The 23909-nt window shown below is 39.5% G+C and overlaps 1 protein-coding gene across 1 annotated transcript in view; it reads left to right on the plus strand.

Moving 5' to 3' along the window:
• The window catches only part of FBN1 (fibrillin 1), a 229046-nt gene that overhangs the window by 13485 nt on the left and 191652 nt on the right, over positions 1–23909 (plus strand). Inside the window, exons 2-3 of the mRNA XM_045900130.2 lie at positions 13535–13617; positions 15579–15677. Coding sequence (XP_045756086.1) covers positions 13535–13617; positions 15579–15677 — 182 coding nt within the window. The remainder of the gene's footprint in view (positions 1–13534; positions 13618–15578; positions 15678–23909) is intronic.

The raw sequence follows: 23909 nt of genomic DNA on the forward strand, positions 1-23909 counted from the left end.
CCTTTCAGGAATTTTACAAGAATATGTGAGCCATTTTTTCCTTCTTTTTTTTTTGGTCAGCAGTTCTGACTTTGTGTAGACATTTTTTAACATCTTACAGTTCTAGAAAACAGACTAAAATGGGGATATTTTTCTTATTTTTGAGGGTTCTTTAAAAAGATTTTGTATTGGGATGCCTGGGTGGCTCAGTTGGTTGGGCGTCTGCCTTTGGCTCGGGTCATGATCCTAGGGTCCTGGGATCGAGTCCTGCATCAGGCTCCTTGCTCAGCTGGGAGGCTGCTTCTCCCTCTGCCTACTGCTCCCCCCCAGCTTGTGCTCTTTCTCTGATAAATAAATAAAATCTTTAAAAAAAAAAAAAGGGGGGAGATGAACCATGAGAGACGATGGACTCTGAAAAACAAACTGAGGGTTCTAGAGGGGAGGGGGGTGGGAGGATGGGTTAGCCTGGTGATGGGTATTAAAGAGGGCACATTCTGCATGGAGCACTGGGTGTTATGCACAAACAATGAATCATGGAACACTACATCAAAAACTAATGATGTAATGTATGGTGATTAACATAACAATAAAAAAATTTTTTAAAAATAAAAAAAAAGCTGGAGGCAGACGCTTAAACGACTGAGCCACTCAGGAGCCCCTAGACAACAGAGTCTAATTTGACCTTGGATGAGCTCTGCTTCTTTGTGTTTGGACCCCTCCTTGAAAATAGGTTGTTTAACACACATTCTCACATTTTGAGGAGTCAGAAAACATACCAGGATTCCTTGCTAAATGATTTTCTCCTGTTTCATATTTCCCATGACTATAAGAATTCTTCCATTTGTGAACAGAAAAGCCAACATTCAGCCCTTTGATGGATCAGATACAAATTAATCCCTTTTCCCTCAAACTGTTTGTTAACTGATGGGTTTATGTTGGGCATAAGGAAAGACAAGGTATACTTATGAAAATGGATCATGTCAAAAAGCAGTTGTAATGCCCAAGGAAACCCATCCCCCGGGCTAACATGCTAAGTTATTTGCACGAGTGTGGTTAAGTCTTTTGTGCTTGGATTCCTTGTCTAATGAACATTAACTTTCTTTAGTAGCTGCATAGAAACATTTTGGTTAGTTCTTCCTGCTTGGTTAAGATGATAAACATCTTGGGATTAGACTGTTATTATTTCCAAATGGGGTTCCCCTTCCCACTCAAGAATGTTGAGTTGCATAACAGATAAAAGTGAGTCTTCAAGTCAATGAAAAAAGAAAACAACGTGTGTTGTTATAGTGGTGTTGTAGGACAGGATGGTTATCAGAATGAACTAGACCACATGCTGCTGTGAAGTTGTTGTTTTAACTTTTTAATATGGAGAATTTCAAATATAGACAAAACTAGGGAGAATAATGCCTTGAAGCTCCAGGTTTTGCCCTTATCAGTTAATGGTCAATCTTATTTTATCCACTTCTTTCCCCTGCCATTATTTTGAAATAAACCCATGAAAAACTATTTAATTTGTTGTGAACATCTCACTATGTACCTCTAAAAGATAAGGACTCTTTTTTTTTTAACTTTATTTTATTATGTTATGTTAATCACCACACATTACATCATTAGTTTTTGATGTAGTGTTCCATGATTCATTGTTTGCGTATAACACCCAGTGCTCCATTCAATACGTGCCCTCCTTAATACCCATCACCAGGCTAACCCATTCTCCCACCCCCCTCCCCTCTAAAACCCTCAGTTTGTTTCTCAGTCCATAGTCTCTCATGGTTCGTCTCCCCCTCCGATTCCCCCCCTTCATTTTTCCCTTCCTACTATCTTCTCTCTCTTTTTTTTTTAAACATATAATGTATTATTTATTTCAGAGGTAAAGGTCTGTGATTCATCAGTCTTACACAATTCACAGTGCTCACCATAGCACATACCCTCCCCAATGTCCATCACCCAGCCACCCCATCCCTCCCACCCCCCACCATTCCAGCAACCCTCAGTGTGTTTCCTGAGATTAACAATTCCTCATATCAGTGAGATCATATGATACATGTCTTTCTCTGATTGACTTATTTCGCTTAGCATAATACCCTCTAGTTCCATCCACGTCGTTGCAAATGGCAAGATTTCGATTTTTTGATGGCTGCATAATATTCCAGTCTGTGTGTGTGTGTATGTGTGTGTGTACACACCACAAAAGATAAGGACTCTTTAAGAAACATAAACACAATACCACTATTACATTGAAAATTAGCATTAACTTTTTTAATACCTTCAACTACCCAGTGAGCATCATTTCCTTTCTTAGAGGTTGTCACTATGTTGAAGTTTTGTGCTAGCACTGAGATCCCAGTCTGCTTAATTATAGCTTGCAACACGAATACTGTCCCACCTTCCCCAGAGCTCAAAAAATTTGGGGAGGACAGTGCTGGCATCACTCAGGCTGAGAGGGAAATCTTTTGGGTTGGATTTCAGGGAAGAGATGTGCTGGCAGTTGAAATGTGAGTTGCCACATTTTCCATGGAATGGGCAGCGTGTCGACAGCCTCTGAATTAAGTCATAGAGACCCAAAACCAGAGCGTTTTTTAGAACATCGTCTGGGTCACGCTGGTCTTTGTGCAGCTCATTGTCTTCCTGAGCCAGATCAGACAGTTGCTTGCATGTTCTGATGGTTTTGCTTGAACTGACTTTTAGAAAGGCAAGTCACACCCATATTCAATTACATGTATAAAACATATTCCAATGGCACCTTTTTTTTTTTTTAAGATTTTATTTATTTATTTGATGGAGAAAGAGAGAGAGATCACAGTAGGCAGACAGGCAGGCAGAGGGAGAGGGAGAGGCAGCCTCCCTGCTGAGCATGGGGCCTGATGCAGGGCTTGATGTAGGGCTCAATCCCAGGACGCTGGGGCAGTAAGGCAGATGTTTAACCAACTGAGCCACCCAGGTGCCTCTCCAATGGCAGCTTTGAGTAGGTTTTGAATTGTCCACATTTTGAATCTCTACCTTGCTTCCCATCCCCCCACTCCCCCAAACACTGAACATATTAACAGCTAACTCATATTTTCACTAGAAGGAACGGGATAGGATACTCACCACACAGAAACAGCAGTCTATAGGAGTGAGTGTTTCTGAAATGTGTTCCTTTTACCATTGTTTTCTTTTTCCAATATGCTTTGGAAGATCTGTCTTAAAATGTTTGTTTTTGTAGACCCAAGAAAAGAAAACTGAAATACAAAAAATTATGCATAAACTAGTTTATATAAATGAACACATTCTTGTTGGGGTATTTATGGAAACATCTTTCTAATCTCTAAAAATCTCTAGTACTGACCTTGGAATGTTTTATTAATAAATTCTTTTTGTTTTTAATTAGTGATTTATGACATGTTTCCATTGTGTGACCTTTGAGCAATTACTTCACTTCTCTGAATTTCAGTTTCCTCATCTGAAAATGGGCACAGAAATATATTTTCTTGATAAGACTTGGAGGAAGAGTCACACGATCACTTTGTAAATTATAAAGCTCTCTGGAAATTGCTAATTATTATTTTTAGTCTACGGTATATCTTCACATGAACTAGATAAATTTCTGATTCAGTAAAATTTCCTCAAATTTAAATTAGCCTATTCTTGTTAAAAATTTCCAGAGATCTAAATGTTTAGAAATAAGTGCTTACAACTTTGCCTCAATTGCAAAGTTAAAAAAAGTTATCAAGTTCTTTATCCCTAATATTGTGAATCGTTAATTTCAATGAAATAATCTCAATGACTGCATGCTTTTAGCTGACTTCTTCCGACTTTTAGAAGCTTAAATTCTATCAATGATTTATTTTCTATTTTTTTGTTCCTTAGCAACAATGTTGCTTCTGTGCTAATGAAAAAGTTTGGTAGATAAATGGTTTAAAAGACCCATTGCCTATTGACTCTTATGAAGTAAAGTTTGAGGCACAAGGTTTCTGAAACTTTTGTAGCTGTAAAATGTTTCTAAGTGATTCATCTGAAACACGGAAAAATTTCACTCTCAGACCCTGTGAATTCTCTTTATGGGTATCTTGACTTTTCATTTTCAGTTTTTAAAATTAAAAAAAGTAGATGAAATGATATTGATTTCTTTGTAATAATGATCTTTTTCATACTTTATTTTGTTATTTATTTTCTTATAAACATTTACCTTTTCAACAAATTAAATGCTCACTACTCTGACAGAGTTCTTTCTCTCTCACTTTTGTCTTAGTCACAGGTACATTTAAAACCCTAAACCTTCATTTACCATTTAAGATTTAGGTCTTGTGCTAGGTGCTGGGTTGTAAAGATAGATCTGAATTTTCTATCTTTAGAGAACTCACATTGCAAAAGAGAGGGTAATTATTGGATTCCAGGGGATCTGAAATGCTAAGTAACTTGAGTATGAGATTGAGGCCACCAAATAGACTTCAAAACTGACCTGCTTCTTTGCTTCATCTGGAAGCCAGTCTTTCTGGAAATGGCTCACTGAACTCTTGGTCTGTGAACCAGTCCAGGATATTGATCTCATATTATAGTTGCTGGCGGGGTGGAACCTTCTGGTCTCTAAAGAAATCAGGTATATTAAGGATTAGAATATCCAATTACTCCCCAGTTGTTGTTGTTGTTGAGTATAGTTGACACACAATGTTTCACTAGTTTCAGTGTATACTCAGTTTTTAAATTCCTGATTTTTTGACTTACTGGATCTGCCCTGTTGGCCCTGACAGCCTCACGCAGGGGTGGGGGATGGCACTGGGCCTGGGGCTGGGCAAGCGCCGATCCCAGCTGCCCTCTCAGGACTGTGGAGTGGCCTGAGTTTAAGGTGTTCAGTTCTCACAGCTCACTGTAGCTTTAGGGACCATGAGTTTGAGTAGCCAAGTTTCCTTCTGGTTGCCTGCCGTGGAATGTGTTTTCCCATAGAAACAACATTTTAAGTTGTGGTCAGGTTCCCAGACCAGCCTACAATAGCCTATTTAGCTGATAGAGACTGCTGTTTGATTAGCCTGGGGACCAAACCACCACCTATTAACATTGTTTCTATTGGAAAAGCCATTCTGAGTTTTAAATACCAATAGAGAAATGACATATTGGAGCTCTACCTGTTAGTCCAATTGGGAGCTGCCAGTCCCCGGAACTAGAGTATGGAGTCACTGTGCCCTACCAGTTCCTGAAGGACCCCATTCTTTCCCCTAAGCCTGACCCCATTGGCTGGTTTTCCTGTCTTTCGTGTGGCTGCCAGGACATTCAGAAGATATTATTATCTCCCTGGACAGAGTTCGTGGTTTGAAGATTTCTGGGAAGTGGTGAGAATTGTGGTTTTTTCTGTTCAGGTGGTAAAGACGAGAGAAGGGAACAGTTGGGACTGAAGGGAGCAGTGAATTCCCCAGACACCACCTGGCTCTGCCTTTTACCACACCGGGTTCTGGGTCACCTCTTTAGTTTACTTGTTTGTGTTTCAATCATTTCTACAATTTCATCTACCCTTTGGAGAAGTACAACATGGCTTTGGCTTGAGTAAATGGAGTAACAGCCCAGTCAAAGAAAATGTCAGCATAATCCTTGAACTCATAGGTAAAGTCAAGGGGTTGCAGAGTTCTGGGAAACAATTTTCTAGAAGCATCATGTGTTTTCATGGTGTCATTGGTCAAATCCTCTTGGATGTGAGAGAGATGCAAATTTGAAACAGGCTCATTTTTCGGTTTTGAGACAATCCCTCCTTGTCGTTATGGAGTCAAATAGTAAAGTTCCAACCTCAGAAACAAATACATCTCTCCCCATGTGTAGATGGGAGCACCTTTTTATACAACCAGCCAGGGGTTCAGTGATGCCAGGCGGCCAGACACAGCTCTCCCTCTCTTAGAGAGCAGTAGGTTCAGTACAGACTATGACAGCAAGTTAGTCCAGTCATTGCCTTTAGAAGCTTGGGGGCCACTTGGATGGTTTAGTAGTCTTTGCAGACTTGTGTGTTCTAGGGTGGTTTAATCCAGAGTCCCAGAAGCAAAAAGTACTCAGTGCATCAGCAGGATTAGGACCTGCTGTGCAGAGTGGCACTTCTCGTCTTTGTGGTTCAATGTCTAGTTTCCTGTTACAGTGTACCCTGTGGCTTTAATTTCTTCTTCTTTTTTTTCAAAGAAAAGCACACGCACACCTACACACACGCTCCAGTCACCTATAAAAGATTCCAACAGGTTTTAAAAAGGCTGCCAGTCTAAAATGATCTCCCAGATTTGGGGGAACTGTCTTTGCAACTTCCTGTTTCTTTAGTTTTCATAAGCTCTGTATGTGTGTATGTGTGTGTGTGTGTGCCTGATATGGTGACCTCAATTCTTGGGCTTTTAAGTTCTTGGACTGTTGCTTTGGATCAACACAAAATCCCCACAAAAGCACACTGTAGGGTGCAGAGCAAATGAAACTGTTGATGCGGCCCCCTCTCTGTTGTGCCTGTGCTGTGAGTTACCCCACTCAGCAGTGAGGAAAGTGATCCCCCAAGTAGCACCTTCAGAAAGACCTTTCAACGCTGCCCCGTGAACTTTGTGATGGTTGTCTTTAGGATTTGGCCACGTATGGCTGGCACCATCTCTGGCCTTGATCAGTGGCAACAACCTGCCACAGTGAAATGTGCACCAATCTGTGAGCTGAAAACCTTTGTTTAGTTGCTTTGGGATTTTTGTTTTTCTTTTGCTAAAGAAATAAATAGAATTGTCTACATTGAGTTTTTGAAGGAAATATAGTGATCCCTGAACTGTAAATATTGATAACTTGACTGATCACAATAAATTAATGATCAGCACATCAGCAAAATAACCAAGGCATGAAACCATTATACATTACTGTTTAGCTAAGGATAGCCTTTCAAATAGGTATGAAAGATTTTTCTTTTAAATGGATTAATTTGTAAGAAATAGTTCTATTAGGCAGTTTCCATGTTAGTGGCATTTACAGATGGCCTATTTAGGACATCAAAGACATAGTATTAATCTTTGTTAATTGTACTTTGTACTTACTAAGGGACTCAGTCAATGTTATCTTGTATGCTTCTAAATAGACTCCAGGATATTGTGGGCGTGGCAAACATTGCTTCTCTGCCTGAAGTTTTGGAACAGAGTGGGCAGAGGCAGGTTTCAGGGGTGAGAATCTAGACATATAATTATTTAAAATATATAATTATAATATAGCATATGTAGATTTTTGAGAGATATGTCTGGAATTGTGTTGGTAGGTTGAGAGGTGGTTGGAATGAATGGAGGAAGAGGATTACCAGTGCAGGGGGAAATGAAATGATACATTAAAAAGGAAACGTGGAAGAAGCATCTGGATTTAGCATGTGTGTCCTGGAGGAGTGGCGAATGCATGAGTGAGGACTGAGATGATGGGGGGAAGGAGCGGGACAGGACGGTGGAATTGAAGGTGTAGGTGAAGATGAGGGTGGGCTGGTTAGGCCTACCTGGCAGAGATCTGAAGCTGATAGTGAGATGTTTCACATCTTAGGGAGGGTGAAGGTCTATGTTTGGAATGTAGGAGAACTGAACTAAACATGGTGGTGAACGTGAAAAGATACTTAGCTACACTGTCCTAAGGAAGTAGAGAGGAAGGAGGAAGCCAGGAAAAAAGAATGTGATAGCAGGCCAGCAGTGAAACACCAAGATTGAAACAAGTCGATTGCCTGAGGGTTGCTGGAGGGAGGGGGGTGGGGGATGGGCACTAAGGAGAGGACTTGCTGTGGATGAGCACTGAGTGTTATATGTAAGTGATGAGTCACTGAACTTGACACCTGAAACCTATTTTACTATATATGTTAACCAGAATTTAAATAAGAACTTGAAATAAAATAATGAACAAGGGGTTTGCTAATGGAATTAGAGAATTTAAGAGGAATTTCAGCAGTGGGATGGAATAATGATTCCTCTTAGCAAGTGGGAAGCGTCAAGTCACAGCTCAGAGAGGTTTCTGCTGAGCCTACGCTGGATGATGGGGCAAAGCACTATTGTTCTGGACTCCTAGCTCTCCAGGCTGACCTTGATGTCTGTGTTTTACCTGCTGTACTGACACTCTTTGCATATTTGCCTGCCTTCTTCCAACAGCAAAGACTGTGTCTTGATCACTATTAAAACCTGGAAGAGTTTATTTATAATTGCATAGTTGCAGTATTATTATTTTACTTTTTAAGAAACTTTTCACTGGAGAATAGTTTCAGATTTACAAAAAATCAGGAGGATAACACTTCATGAAGTAGGTTGGAGAGGTTGGCTGGCTTATGCCTTCAAAGGGGGAAACCAGAATTGTCTGAGTCCCAGCCAGTGTTGACCCAGACAATCCAGAAAGGAGTCCCTGGGTCTGAAGGGCCCCCATGGAAGCTTGAGGAGGCCATGGAAGCTGTTTTCATTACCAGGGTTTGAAGTTTCATTACTTGAGATGTTGTGACTGGCAGATGGACTGGAATAGTCACATGTGGTATTCAAATCACTGTTAGAGGATGTGACATCGTCTTTAGCAAGAAGGGCCAGAATAAAGGCACCTAAGTAAGGGGGGAGCTCTTGCGAAGTTTATTGGAGTAGTAGTGGATCCCCTCATCAGATAGTACTCATAGTTTTTCTTTAGTTTTTTTCTTTTTACCTTGATAAAAAAATCTGTCAGAAAACTATTAAAGTCATGATGTATGGTTCACAATATATGTAGCTCATTTGTGTATTATAGTTTTTTCATGATCTTTCACATTTTTTGACAGAGAAAATTATTATTTTTAAAAACTGGAATAGTGGAATATTAGGATATTATCTTGAGGCATGTTACATGGACAATTAGGCACCCTTTATTTTGTGGGGGTGTATGCCTTTTGATATCCCTCCACACATATACTTAAGAGGACTAAGTTATCATTTCCCCCCTCACAGTTCAAAAAAGCAGGCAACTCTTGCATGGAGTAGGGTCAGCCTCATTAACTTTTAACTAATGCTTGGTATTCTTCTTGCCCAAGGATTTAATCACTTCACATGTGTATGAAATAAGAGCCCCCTGAACTTCCCCCCCCCCCCCCCCAGTCTTGTCTGAAAGGGAATTTGAACTTGGGATAGGAAGCAAAAAGGCTATCTTGCCTGTAAGAGAGGCCAGACTTGCAGAAGTGGATTCTGGCTAAGGAATGTGGACACGCCGCGGACAGAGGCCAATTCCTGCACTGATGTGGTCAGACATGGCAAAGCCCAGCTGTTTGCTCCATTGAGAGGGGCGTTTGCTAGCCCACACAATCTCTGAGTACTGTCTGAACTGGATCTGAATATTCAGCCTGCTGAGGCTCACCCATTCCCCAGAGAGATTGGAGGTGGGTTGTTGTAGAGCATTGTATTCAAAGCAATTGGTAAGAGAAGTTACAGATAAAGACTTAGCAATTAAAACAATATAATATACAATGGTGAAGTGGACTCTAAATTTTCCTCCCCCACCCCAAACTGTTAGAATACAGGTAAAAACCCTTTATGCTTAATTGGTTGTTTACTGATGGACATTTTGTGGCTTTTGTTACTCATACCCTCATGAATCCTATTGGGTGGAATACCATCTTGCCCCCAAATGCATCTCTGCCTTAACATAAGGGTTAAGAGAGTGTACTCTGGCATCGGGCTTCCTGAGTTCACATCCCCATTCTTTACTTCGAAGCTGTGGGAACTTGCTGGTTTGTTTAACCTTCCTAAGCCATAGTTTCCTTAGTGTTAAAGATAGTAATAATAGAACTTACCTCAAAGGGTTGCTATGAGGATGAAATAATGTATCTTTAGCACTTAGCATAAAGTTCTTTTTGAGTTTTACTTTTTTTTTTTTTTAAGATTTTATTTATTTTTCAACAGAGAGAGAGACAGCGAGAGAGGGAACACAAGCAGGGGGAGTGGGAAAGGGAGAAGCGGGCTTCCCGCTGAGCAGGGGGCCCGATGCGGGGCTCAATCCCAGGACCCTGGGATCATGACCTGAGCTGAGGGCAGACGCTTAACGACTGAGCCATCCAGGCACCCTGAGTTTTACTTTTAATTTACCAAATGCTACTGCCACTTCCACTGAGCTTTAACTCTTGACTTGTTTTGGTGGTGGGTTTGGTGGGTATGGCTGATGAAGTAAAAAGGAAGAGAAAGGTATGAATGCTACACTTTCATTTACACAAAAAAATAACCACTAAAGATTTATCTTCTTTGTTACTGCTTTTTGTGCTGAAACCTTAAAATAAAATCTTTTATAATGGAAATAATCCAATGTGTCTACTTTAGACTTTACATATCTTCGTGCTTTCCAACTTAAATAAGACATTCATTTATTTCTAGAATTAGAGCTGTTTTTCCTGTGTGTAAGTAGAATAAATGCCACCCAGCTTGTTTGAATGAGTGCTGTTAGTTTGCAGTTCTCAAGACCAAAGTTTGCAGAGGAGAAATCTTACATCTTTCTACTACCTTGCAATAAGCCACATAGCCTAATAGTATTCAGTGTGTTAAAGGATGAATGGCAATGACATTAAAACAGTCATTGTTTGAGGAGATTCGTTGAAACACTTGAAATGAAATGATATATTACTTACTATAAAGGATAAAGTTATTAAACGCAAAAAAAAGCAGAGCATGCAGACAAAAATAAATCACAATTAGACATTATGTAGAATTTTAGTAATGCAGTGAAGTGAAAATGTGATCACTAATGAAACGGAACAGTGAATGAATGAAACCGTTCATACAATGAAGCAGAAAGTACCCCGTTTATGAGAGAAGATGTTTATACTTTTAAAGTTATTGCTTTAAATAAAAGAGGATGATCAAAGTATAACGGCACGCTTAAAAAAATGAGCAGTTATGAATGAGTATTAGGTGAGAATGCAAAAGATTTCTCTTCATTTCCCCAGATTCTCATCTCTTGAGCCAACCAATTTTAACCATTTCTGGTTTTGGTTCTTCTCATGTTTATCTTCACGACACCATGCACTGTGCTTGTTCCTCTATTTCCAGATTTACACAGTACCCGTATTGGCTCCTTGCCATGAAAGATAGGGCCATAGCTCACTGAGATATCTATACCTTTTCTCTCTCTTTGCCTTCTCACTTTTTTTTTGTAATCATAGTATGACTTTCAGTTATTGGCTATTTTAAAACATTATATAATATACTTAAACCTCTGTTTCTTGGATCAACTACTTTATTTCTCTCCATACCTTTCTTCCCAACTCGTTTCCTGGTTTATGACAGCTATACCATTACTTTTACAGGTGCAGGTTTAAAACATTTACATTTTGATTTACAATCATTGTAAATCGTAACTTCTTCCATCTTTTGTCTGTAGGTTGATTGTAAACATTGAAAAAACAATGAGGCATGTTTATATTACTGTGATTTTTCAAACACCTTGGAAAATCTTTGGAATATCTTGTTTTGTAGGATGAAATTTCTTTTTTTTTTTTTTTTTTAAAGATTTTATTTATTTATTTGAGACAGAGAGAATGAGAGAGACAGAGAGCACATGAGAGGGGGGAGGGTCAGGGAGAAGCAGGACTCCAGGATCATGACCTGAGCCGAAGGCAGTCGCTTAACCAACTGAGCCACCCAGGCGCCCTGTAGGATGAAATTTCTGATTCTGGACTCTTTATTCTTAGCTTTTTCACCATGTTATATGTGTTATTACTCCATAAATACACTCATTCTTGTCAGACAATATGTCCTGATTTTTGTTTGAAAACATACTTATTCCGACCACAGGACACCTGCAAAGGTTCAGGGGTCCTCTGAAGCTATTCCAGGATTTGGTTTGAGGTTGGAATGGATCCAGTGGAGTTGTAATGAGCTGTTAGTGGGGAAGGTTTGAGGTGGTTAACTCTGGCTTGGATTATCATTTTCAATCTAGAGAACTTTTATGGAGTTTGGAAGGTTTGATTGCTCCCCCAACCTTAGCTCCTTATCCTAACTTCTCGTCTCACTCCCCTTTCCAAGATTCTGACTTGCCCTGAGGAGTTCTGGGTACTCTGAACTGAAGTTTGGGGCACTACTTTGTCACAGAAGGGGCGCAGGATTGAGAACCCCTGGCTTAGAATTTGTGATAAACGTTCTCTTCCTTAACCTTCTATAGTTCCTTTGGTTGAGTTGCTAATTTAGGTCAGAAGGTAAAGCTGCATTGCATTCATGTCCATTATTTCATCTGATAGATAGACACACATGATGTGGGGCCAAGGCAGACATTCCATTATCCCGATGTGTAGAGACATAAACTAAGGCTCAGAGAGCCCCTCGCATCAGGCACAAAGTAAGCCTCTATCCAGTCATTTTCTGGGTAGCTTTGGAGATACCTGGGGCTGTTGGGTATGGATGTAGGGCCCTTTCCCGAGTTCCTTTAACTTTTCTTCCTACTTCTCTCTCTGACCTCGACATCAGTCAGTCGGAAGTGTGCTTTTTGCCCTGCAGTGCTCCAGGTCCTCTGGGGCCATGAGAGAGCACAGGATGGGGCCAAGACCTTACCTTGGTTCCCTGTCCTGCTTGTGCTTGAAGTAGTGAGTTCAGAGGAGATGCAGGAAGCTTCCATGCTGTTACGCGTGGTCGACACAGACAAGGAGAACGTGTGAGCACACCCCAACTAGAAGTACATTTTAGTTACGAAGTTGTTTTTAAAGGTTTATGCTGATGGGACTGCAGGATTTATACCAGCGGGCCTTGGAATAGCCACTGTTTGTGAAACTGATTGCAAAACATTTGACCTTATTCATCAGCCCCTAAACTTGAGGAAGTACATCAAGGTTTAGGCCCTCGGATGTGGCATGGTGAAATGAATGGTTTCTTTGGGGTTGCTGTGTGTTCAATCCTCTGCCTTAATTTCTGATACAGAACTAGCTAGAGCCTTACCCAGTGGCTCCCTTAAATTGTTAAGTATGGATCATCTGGATTCTGAATGGAGGCTTTGCTCCAAGAAACCTGATGAAATATCTGTAAACAAGAAACCCGAAGTTACATGTTTTTATTTTCCTGTAACTTCCGGTATCAACTACTGTGTTTCCAAACTTTGGCTAAAGAAATATTTACATTTTTTGGCTTTTATTTTTTCTGACTAATGTCAGAGTTTGGATTCCCATAATTCTAGTGAAAGGAAGAATATGGTCACATTTTAGGGGTGAGTTGGGTTATTGAAAAAAAATACGCACAGCTTCAATGAGTAGAAATTTAAAACTCTATATGCAGATTTTATGATGACCTTTCTTAACTAGATTGGTAGGAATTTTATTGTTTAAATTAGACTCATATAGCCCCATAGATATTTATAACTATGCCAAATGCAGTGATAGAATGCACTGCATTTGGCATCTCTGGTTTTAATTTTTCTGATGTATGCATAGGTAATATTAAGGGATATCCTTATTGGTATCATTATGTTAAAGAATCCCAAACTACTAAGCCAGTGTTGAGTACCATGGGTTTACCTTTTTTTTAGTCTGCAAAAATTTGCCTCATTCTTATAACTCAGAGACCTTTTTTTCCTTTTATTTTGTCATATATATATATATAAAGTATGGAATTCTTGTGATTGGATTTTTTTTTTTTTCCAGACCCAATGTCTGTGGATCACGTTATAATGCTTACTGTTGTCCTGGATGGAAAACCTTACCTGGTGGAAATCAGTGTATTGTCCGTAAGTAAATAGACAATCTGTCATTCTTCATGTTCTTCTTTTGTTGTTTTGGTTGCATGGTGATTCTTAGTACTTGTTTCTTTGTAACTGCATACCATTAGTATGTTTATAGCAGAACCTTCCAGCTCTAAGATTTTCCTACTTCCTCTGAAGCCAGATTGGGAAATACACTAATTTGGTCAAACGACTGTTATACTTTAGTTCAGTGACTTCCTTTAGAATATTTCTGACATATAGGAAAGAGAGCCACAGGGTTACTTTGCTCAAGGGTACATGTGACCTGGCTTCATAGACTATGTAATCACTTTGATGGGATTTTGAAAAAAGGATACCATTGCTGCTTTCCTTACTGTCATCTCTAACTCTGTTGGCCTCCCACAAGCCTACTCAAACATTGTACATTGAATTTGGGTGGTCGAGGCCAAAGACAGACCTAACTCTAGAGAGGAAAGGAAGTGGATAGAGCATCAGATGCAGATGAATGGAAAGAGGAGGGAAGAGCTCAAATGGGACCAGCGATTCCTCCATTGACTGTGCAATCACAGCAAATCTCCAGATTGTCATCATATCCCACGAATGTGGAGTGGCAGACCATGTGCCAGAAAAAGTGCTATGTAATGGAGATACTATGTCAGATTGGTTATGGCTTCTGTCCTTTATGAACTTTTACTGTCGTCATACCTATGAAGTGATTTCCAGTTTTCAGAAAACTCTGTCAGTGTAATGGGGAAATTTAGAGCTGAAAGGATGTTAAGGAATTACTCCACTTTCTCTCTTGGCCTAGAGTGGTCTGTGTAGAAGAACAGAATATTTCAACCAGTGTTCCCTCGGTGACCTAAAAAAGTTAATCTCTTTCCCAATTCTTGATTTTGACCAAAAGCACCTTATTCATTTGGCACATTGTGCTTTATTTAGGGATCAAAACTTAATCACTAAGAGAGGTATAGAATGGTGTTTGGAGTTTTCTGAATGAACTTGACAACAGAACCCTCTCCCTGGTGTTCTATAGAATCTCTAAGAAATGCTGTCTTCAGGTATTTAATTGGATGTTTATAGGATCCTTTGACAGTTTATTTCTTAATAGTTTTCAATCCCTATCCTAAGCTTTTTCAGATGTTTGAATGCACTATCCAGTGTATTATTTTTAGCCTTGCACATCTCATTTGCTGCTTGCATTTGAGGAAGGGATCATGCCTTTGAGTATAAAACGTAGTGACCTGCTAATATATATAAATCATTTGCCATTTAAACTTGTTATTCTGGCCACCAGCAGAGCATTTGGTACCAGTATGTTAGTCTCTCAGTGACATGAAAGTGTTAATATTTCTCTAAAGGATGAACAGCTTCTTGACTATAGAATCAGTGCTATTGTAATGGATTCCAAATTTCTTCTCTCAGACTGTTGATGTCATTGAGAATGGGACTTAAATGTAGGATAGTAGCTGTTCTGTAGATTATATGTTCCAGGTGGGCAGGATCTGATGTAGAGAATTAGTCTTAGCAGGGCTCAGGATTTTTATAAAAATTATTAAATAGTAGCTTATAATAAAATAAGCTCCCAAGAATCCTGCTGCAATTTTTATACCATTAAATGTTAAAGTTAATATAAAAACAAAATGCTTGTAGGCATTTAAATATGTTTAAATGCAGGACTTTTGTTTGTGTTGTTTTCTCTAAATAGGGTGTTCTGGGCTTTTGATAGATTGGGTGCTGGGTGGAATAAGCAGAGAGAGGTTGAGAACCGATGGGAGTAAGGGAGTTACTGCATTTTGCATCCAGAGCTTATTTAGTCCAACACATTTGTTCTGTAAATGCATAAACCTGAGACCTAAGGTCACATAAGTCATCATGGCAAAATTCATGAGGAAGCTGAGTCCAGATTCCCTCATTTGAGGGTTGGGTTCCTGTAAAGCGCCATGCTCTGAAGTCATGTACTAACAGATCTCTGGTTTTATTCACAGCCATTTGCCGGCATTCCTGTGGGGATGGATTTTGTTCTAGGCCAAATATGTGCACTTGCCCATCTGGTCAGATATCTCCTTCCTGTGGCTCCAGATCCAGTGAGTATAACATGTTATTATATATAATATTATTTTATGTGGTTATGCCCTATTTTCTCCTAAATTTGCTTTTGGTTTTTCTCTTGCCTGCAATATATATATATATTTTTTCACTAGAACATCTGCCTTCTCTGTTCTGCCCAAAAATCTTGGAATGGCTTTCCTCAATCTGGCCTCCCATTTTCCTTCTTCACTCTTCACAAGGTTACCTACGGGACATAGTTACTATGAATAATATAAAGATTATGACCTCCTTTGTAGGTATTGCCTTATTTATCTTTGTATCTCCAATGTAAATGCCATTAAAGATGCTAAGTGGAATGATTGTTAAATGTACATTTTTGGCTCAAGAAAACTAGGCATTTTTCCTTGTGGTACTAAAGTATGAGTCTGATTAAACACTTTTTAAAAACTGAAGACCCCTGCCTTTGCAAGAAGAAAATGTGAGAAGTCATTATCGCAGTTTGGAGGTGATTTTTCCTGAAGCACAAACCTATTTTCCCTTTCACAATTTTACCGCTTCATTCTGTATGCCAAATAAATACCCACAGTTCATTTTCCAGAGCATTTGCTTGCTTGTTCTGTTGTTTTTTTTAATACTTTTTTTTGGGGGGGTGGTTATTCTTTAAATGTGGCATCCTCAGCAATGAATTAGGGGAAATGCAGGGTTTGGGAAGAAGGTGAGTCATTATGGGTTGTTAAAAAAGTTGAAGTTCATGCCTCAACACCTTGACCATTACCAGAGCGAAAAACTTAGGTTCCATTTCCCATTTCCAGTGAGAAAATGAGTTCCCCTTGTAGTGTTTCCATTTCTGACAAGATTTTCAAGAAAAGTATTGCGGAATAAATGCATTCTCTTTTAGTCTGTTGCAGGTAGAAACTTCAGTGTGGTCGAGGTTGATTACCTGTTAAGGGTCCTAATATTTAGCCATGGCTCTCGTAAGCTGATAAACAGGATAGGGCAAGTAGTCCTAACAGACCCTTTGGTGTCTGCTCACATACCTTGGCATTCATTATAACTCATCCTTAGAGCTCTGTAAAATTTTTCTGACAGGGAGCATGCCAGATCTGCATGTAAGGCAGACTAGAAGTGCTGGAGGGCTGGTGGCCCTAGAAACAACTATTAACTAGTGACAGGCAGAGAGTGTTGGATAAGTGCCCCAGCTTCCTTGCCTCTCAGTTTGCAGAACTATGGACTGTGTTCTGAACTGTCTCTTGGAATTCCCTAGTGGGCTGAGCCCCAGCTGCCCACAGTGGTAATAGGCTTGATCATGTATTGATCATCTTGATCATCTTCCTTGTCTCACCTCCTCACTCTCCTACCAGTGTTTCCTGAAGTCACTTCTAAAACAGACTACTTGCATTTAAATTATTGTCTCAGAATCTGCTTCTGGTACAACCCAAACAAACACAGCCTACTACTAAACACCGTCAGTTGTAGATTGGGATAGAAACTTCCCCATGGGCCAGGAGTCATTTGCTTATTGCACCGAGAATAGCATATTCTTATTTGATCTCAGCTTCGTTTTGGATGTGTATCTTCCAAGCAACATTAGGTTCATTGTACAAATCAAGGGCACCTGAGCTGGAGGAAGACAGAAAGGTAGAGAAGTCAACTGGTGGCACTTCCAGGAGCCTGTTGGACATCTCCATCTCCATCAGACTGCCACCGAGAACTACCTAAGGGAAGGGGAAGGAATCTAGATACCAAGTTGGGAACAGACCCCATCGCTCAGATTGGCCCTTGGGCCAACCAACAACAGTAGTCCTCTGGCAGGGATAAAATATAGTTGGATGATAAAACTAGGTATCCAGCTAGGAAGGTCTTCAATATGATAGTGAGAACTGCTGCTGATTTCTCTGTCAAGTAAAAATCACGAGCCGTAAAGATAGGATGTTAACAAGTTGGGCCTCGTAGATTTCAAGCTAGCCTCGAGATGGCAGTAGAGTGGTAGGTGCTGTGGGCCAGATTTAGGTTAGAGACTGATGTCCAAGACTTACGGGTGATGCTCTCTGAAGAGGTTTGGGTCCACCTATGGTACCTGGGCATTGGACCTGAGTAACTAGTGGATAAGAGTGGTAGGAGGAGGACAATTTGGTTTCATCAGGATCTTTGAGGCACTTGGAGCCTTTAAAATCATTGGCTTGGGGCGCCTGGGTGGGTCAGTCGTTAAGCGTCTGCCTTCGGCTCAGGTCATGATCCCAGGGTCCTGGGATCGAGCCCCGCATCAGGAGCCCGCTTCTCCCTCTCCCTCTACTGTTCCCCCTGCTTGTGCTCTCTCACTCTCTCTATCAAATAAATAAAATCTTTAAAAAAAAATCATTGGCTTGGACTCAATCTGAATTAATATTATCTAAACATCTTGCAAAATTGAAGATGGCAGAATATTTTAAATTCAGGGTAGCTGCGATAATCAGAATTCATTTCTGACCTTTTGAAGTATTGTTCTAGGTAATAGCTGTACTATCCTATAGAACTTCCTGGCCACGGTGTGGTTGGCAATAAATATGGAGAGATCACTTTGCTAACTTTCCTGCTAGTAGAAGGATGACTCAACACAGCAAAATGCTTGCATTTACTACCTGTAGTTCTACCAAAAGGGGACAAATTTAGATTTCACCAATATTTTGTATGAGAAATCTTATACTTGCTATGTGATAGTGATCAAGGAGGCCTGGGAAAGTTGTGGGGCCTCCGAGGTCTTATTTTTCTCATTTGAAAATGAAAATAATGAAAGGAGGGTTGTTCTTTCAGGCTGTTTTCTACTTTTGAGTGTCCTGGGACTCTGAGAATAAGAAATGATCTCTTCGTGGCCTGAGGGGAGATTGCATTTCCAAAAGGGTCCATACTGCCAGCCAGCAATTCCTCTGGGAACTAGGAAGACAGGGCTTCTCTTAATCTATTGGAACTCTTGCCACTGCTCATAGGGGCACCAGGGCAAAAAAGATTGGCTATCCAGAGTTAGAAAACGGGATTTCTGGACATTTTCTTTTCTTTTTTTTTTTTTTTAGAGAGAGAGAGAGCAAGGAGGAGGGGCAGAGGGAAAGGGAGAGAGAGCATTTTTTTTTTTTTTTTTTTTTATTTATTTGAGAGAGAGAATGAGAGACAGAGAGCATGAGAGAGAGGAGGGTCAGAGGGAGAAGCAGACTCCTTGCCGAGCAGGGAGCCCGATCTGTGACTCGATCCTGGGACTCCAGGATCATGACCTGAGCCGAAGGCAGTCGCTTAACCAACTGAGCCACCCAGACGCCCCGAGAGAGAGAATATTAAGCAGACTCCACGTGGTGCCCGACACGGGCCCCACCCTGAGGTCATGACCTAAGCCAAAATCAAGAGTGGGATATTTAACCGAGTGAGCCATGCAGGCGCGCCATGTTTTCTGGACTTTAATTTCAATTCTGTTTGGACTGTTCTCAACTCCATCCATCTCTGAGCCTGACAATGGACCCTGAGCAATCCTAATTCTAATTAGGTCATGGTAGACTGATTAATGAATTTACTCAAACTCTTCTTTATATATATATACATGTAATATAAAACAGATTATTGTCTTCTTTAATAACATGTATTATTATAAAAGTTGTTCCCTGAATTTTATATTTAAGAATTTGTAGATCAATTTCATACTCATCCTGTTTTATTCTTTATGCTTTTTAAAAGGATTTTTAAAACTAAACTTCTTTTCTGAGATAATTATAGATTCATATTCAGTTGTAAGAAATAATACAGAGAGATCCTGGGTACCCTTCACCCGGTTTTCCCATGTTAGCATCCTGTGAAACTATAGCACGATATCACCATCAGGATATTGACATTGATACAGTCAAGATACGGAAGAGGTCTATCACTGCAAGGATGCCTCATGTTGCCCTTTTATAGTCATTTTCCTCCTATCCCTATGCTCTCCTTAATCCTGGCAACCACTAATCTTTTCTCCATTTCTACAGTTTTGTCATTTCAAGAATGTTATATAAATGGAATCACATGATAGGGAACCTTTTGAGATTGACTTCTTTCACTCAGCATGATTCTCTGGAGATTCATCCAAGTCATTGCATGTGTCAACTGTTTGTTCTGTTTTATTGCTGAGTAGTATTACTTGCTATGGATGTACCACAGTTTGTTTAGCCATTCACCAGTTGAAGGACATTCAGGTTTTCTCCAGTTTTGTTGTGCTCTGAGCATTCATGTACAGGTTTTGGGGGTTTTTTAAAATATTTTATATATTTTATAGAGAAAGAGTGTGTGAGCAGGGGAGGGGCCGAGGGAGAGGGAGAGAATCTCAAGCAGACTCCACACTGAGCATGGAGCCTGATGTGGGGCTCAATCCCATGACCCTGAGATCATGACCTAAACTGAAACCAAGAGTTGGATGCTTGACCAACTGAGCCACCCAGGCCCCCCTCATTACAGGGTTTTATATGAACATAAGTCTTCATTTCTTTGAGATAAATGCCCAGGAATGGAATTGCTGGGTGGTATGGTAGTTGCATGTTTAGTTTTTTAAGAAACTGCCAGGCTGTTTTTGGGGTGGCTATACCCTTTTATATTCTCACTAGCAATGAATGAATGACCTAGTTTCTCAGCATCCTTACCAGGTTTTGGTGTTTTCACTATTTTTAATTTTAGCTATTCTGATAGGTCTGTAGTTATATCTCATTGTGATTTTAATTTGCCTTTTTGGCCTGATTTATGATGTTGAACATCTTTGCCTGTGCTTATTTTGCTACCTGTGTATCTTCTTCAGTGAAATGTCTCTTTATGTCTTTTGCCCAGATTCTAATTGGATTGTTTGCTATTTTGAGAGCTCTTTGTATATTACAGCTCCTAGCCCTTTGTCAGATATATGAGATGCAAACATTTTCTCCCACTCTGGAACTTGCTCTTTCATGTTCTTAGTTTTTTACAGAGCAAATATTTTAAAATTTGATGAAAATCCCCCTTTTCAATTTTTCCTTTAATGGATCATGCTTTTAGTATCAACTCTAAGAGTTCCTACCCCTATATCCTGAAGATTTTTTCCAATTTTTAAAAAATGTTATATAGTTTTATATTCTACATTTACATCTGTGATTTATTGTTGAGACACTTTTTTTTATGGGGTATGAGGTTGAGGTCTAAGTTCCTTCAATACTTATAGATGTCCAGCATCATCTGTTTTTGAAAAGACTATCCTTCACCCATTGAATTACTTTTGCACCTTTGTCAAAAATCATATTTGTAGAGGTCTGTTTCTAGGTCTTCATTTCATTCTGTTGATCCACATGTCTATCTCTTCTCCAATACTGTACAGTCTTGATTACTGCTGCTATATAAAAAGTCCTACAAATTGAGTAGACTAATTGCTTTCACCTTATTCTTCTTTTTCAAAATCATTTTAGCTATTCCAGTTCCTTTGCCTGTCCATATACACTTTAGATTAATCTTGTCTACGTCTACAAAAAAATATTTCTAGGATTTTGATAGGAACTATAGTAAGTAAGCCTGTAAGTCAGTTTGGGGAGGGAGTATTAACATCTTCCTTATGCGGAATCCCTTACACTTTGAACAAATTTTTGTCATTTTTAGTTTACTTCAATTCAGTGAGATTTGGGAGGTGCTTGTATTCCCAACACAAATCTAAACTCTAAGGGTAGTAGAAGGCCAGGGGAACAATTCTAGAGCAGTGTGTGAGCAAGTTTGAGCAAGTTTGGAACAACCGTGTGCTGAAAGTGTGAGGACACTCAGGATAGGAAGGTGGTGCTATCGCTAATCTAGGATAAGTGACCCTTGGAAAGGTTTTTCAGGAAGTGTGGAATTTATATGAACAGGGAGGAGAGGAGTGGAACCTGCTCAGACTTTAGAAATAGTTGAGTCCTTTGCTTTCTAATCTGTTCTCTATGAAAGTGCCTTCCTTTATCACTGCTATCATTTAACCTGTCTTCCTCTGAACTTTTTCCAGCTATGCTAGGGTTTTGTTTTTTGCTTTTGTTTTGGGTACTTAAGTGAAGTTGCTCTTCTGAGTTGTGCATCTTTAGGCACCACAGGACATTTATGCACTTAGGGAAAAATGTCATTGCTGTTATTTTTCTGAATGAAAATTATTTTTGTCCTGCAGTGACTCTGGCTGCCCCTGTGGACCTGTCTCAGGTGTAAAGTTCAGGAGTTAGTCTCGCTCTCTAGTTTGCCTGTCTGTGCTTTTCCTAGCCTAAATTAAAATTGCGTGCTTGCCAGATAGATGCTTATTTGCAAATTGTACTCAATGTTCTTTCGCCCCTTGTGCTTGCCAAGACAATGGCAGGTCTGTAGAATCATTCCCAACCTCATGCATCCCAAAGAAAATGGTTACCTTAGCCCCGCATCTCTTTCATTCCCATAGCATGCTCAAATTGTTCTCTTCTTGTGGGTCATTTTATGAACTAGTTTGTACTGGGCTATCACCTAAAGGGGGTTTCTTCTTCTCTTGCTGGTGCCTGGCAAAGGAAAGGCATTCAGTTAGTATTTATTGAACGGCCAGAATGATTGACTGAATCTGGAAAAAAAAACATTTATTTAGGAGTCTATATAGATACAGGTAAATGGCAACATTTCCTGCTCGTTCTAGAATGTTGAAACCCTTTGAGGCTGTCTGCTCATTTTCAAGGGGAAATCCTCATTGGGTCTTAGGGCTCTCAGAGTTATCTGCATGTAGCAGCTTAGACACTGACACTTGAACTCCCCTGGTATTGTCAGTTTCTGGTAAAATCTTAACACAGATTGAGTTTAGGAATATAATCTAACTTGAAGTATTTAGAGCATGTAACAAATATACCACATCATTATGGATTTAAGTGGAGCTTTGGCTTTTTCTAGAGATATAGAACTTGGTCTTGTCATTGTTGGACATCTGGGATGCTTGTTCAAATCAGTGTAAATTTAGAATACGCATCAATGGCAGGACTCGATAAAAAAATAAAACCAATTTATGTATGTATACTCTCTAAATTGTTCCTGCTGTAGTGAAGCTGCATGTCTAGTTCCTTTATTTCCCCACAAAAGTCCTGAGTGATTGTTTTAAAGAAATATGTTTCTCCCCCGAACATCTAAGACTCACAAAGAATGCGAAGTTACTTTGGCAAACATGTTTGTGGCAAAGCAGATGGTTAAGATCCAATTATCTCTCGTTAAGGGTGATCCCCTAGCCCAAGATTCATAGTTCATTGGATTATTGGAACCACTGGACTAACTATGCCATTCTGTTTCAGAAGTCTGACCAAGGGTCTTATTTTTTAAGGGAGACAAAATATTTTCTGGAAATATTTTAGACCTGGAAAAGGTTTACCTGAAAGACAGGGTAGAAAAAATATAAAAGCATATCAGAAAGATTTTTATTATATTGCACTTAAATGTGAACTTACCATTTTTCCTGAAAGAATTCATTCTATTTTTCAATTTGAACAAATAATGTAAAGTCACTATTTGAACTACTGTTAGCTTTTTATCTCAAAGTAGCTAAATGGCTTTGTTGCTCATGTGGGAATGGAAATTAGCTCTTGGCATGAACCACTTTAATTGAAATCAGTTTGTGGGTTGAGTTCCTATGCTGCTTGACACATGACATCATTTCCTGTGCTTTTCCCAACCCTCACTGTTTTTCTAAGATAGGATGAAGCTAAGTTTAACTTCAAATTTTAAAGCAACTATACACCTTTTCCTGACCTACTTAGAATATTATCCAAATTTTCACCAAATCATTCCCTTTGTATATTTGTAGATAGTTTTTATAATTCAAAAGCATTTTGGCTGAGACATTTTAATAGAGTCAGAGGAGCCTAAAATAACTGTTTTAACCAGTTTCCTGGGTTGCTTGACTTCTGTAACAATGCTCCAACAAAGGATTTATTTCTGCTTTTATGCATGGGGAAATGAAGATAAAATATTTTTAATAGCAACCTACTTAAGGCTGTATAATGGCTTAGGGCATAATGAGCAATTTCTCAGTCTTAGTTTTTGAGGATAGCTTTAGATGTCATTATCTGGTGGTATGAGTTAAGTAAATGGAAATTACCTTAGTAAAGTTTTATACCACACCTACAAGTAGGCAAGGTATTACTCTAGGCACTTAGGGCGTGTAATTAATAACCATGATGCTTTCCACTCTAAAGAAGCTTTTGGACAAATGGGTTGGGGATAGGAGAAACAACTAAAAAAAAATAGGTTAGGTTATATAATATACATTTCAAAAGAGAATAAAATACTCTGGACTCAGGGAA

The sequence above is a fragment of the Mirounga angustirostris genome, unplaced genomic scaffold, assembly GCF_029215605.1.
Source record: "Mirounga angustirostris isolate CCGP_5_RB_7025 unplaced genomic scaffold, mMirAng1.0.hap1 SCAF_9, whole genome shotgun sequence".
Classification (NCBI taxonomy): domain Eukaryota; kingdom Metazoa; phylum Chordata; class Mammalia; order Carnivora; family Phocidae; genus Mirounga; species Mirounga angustirostris.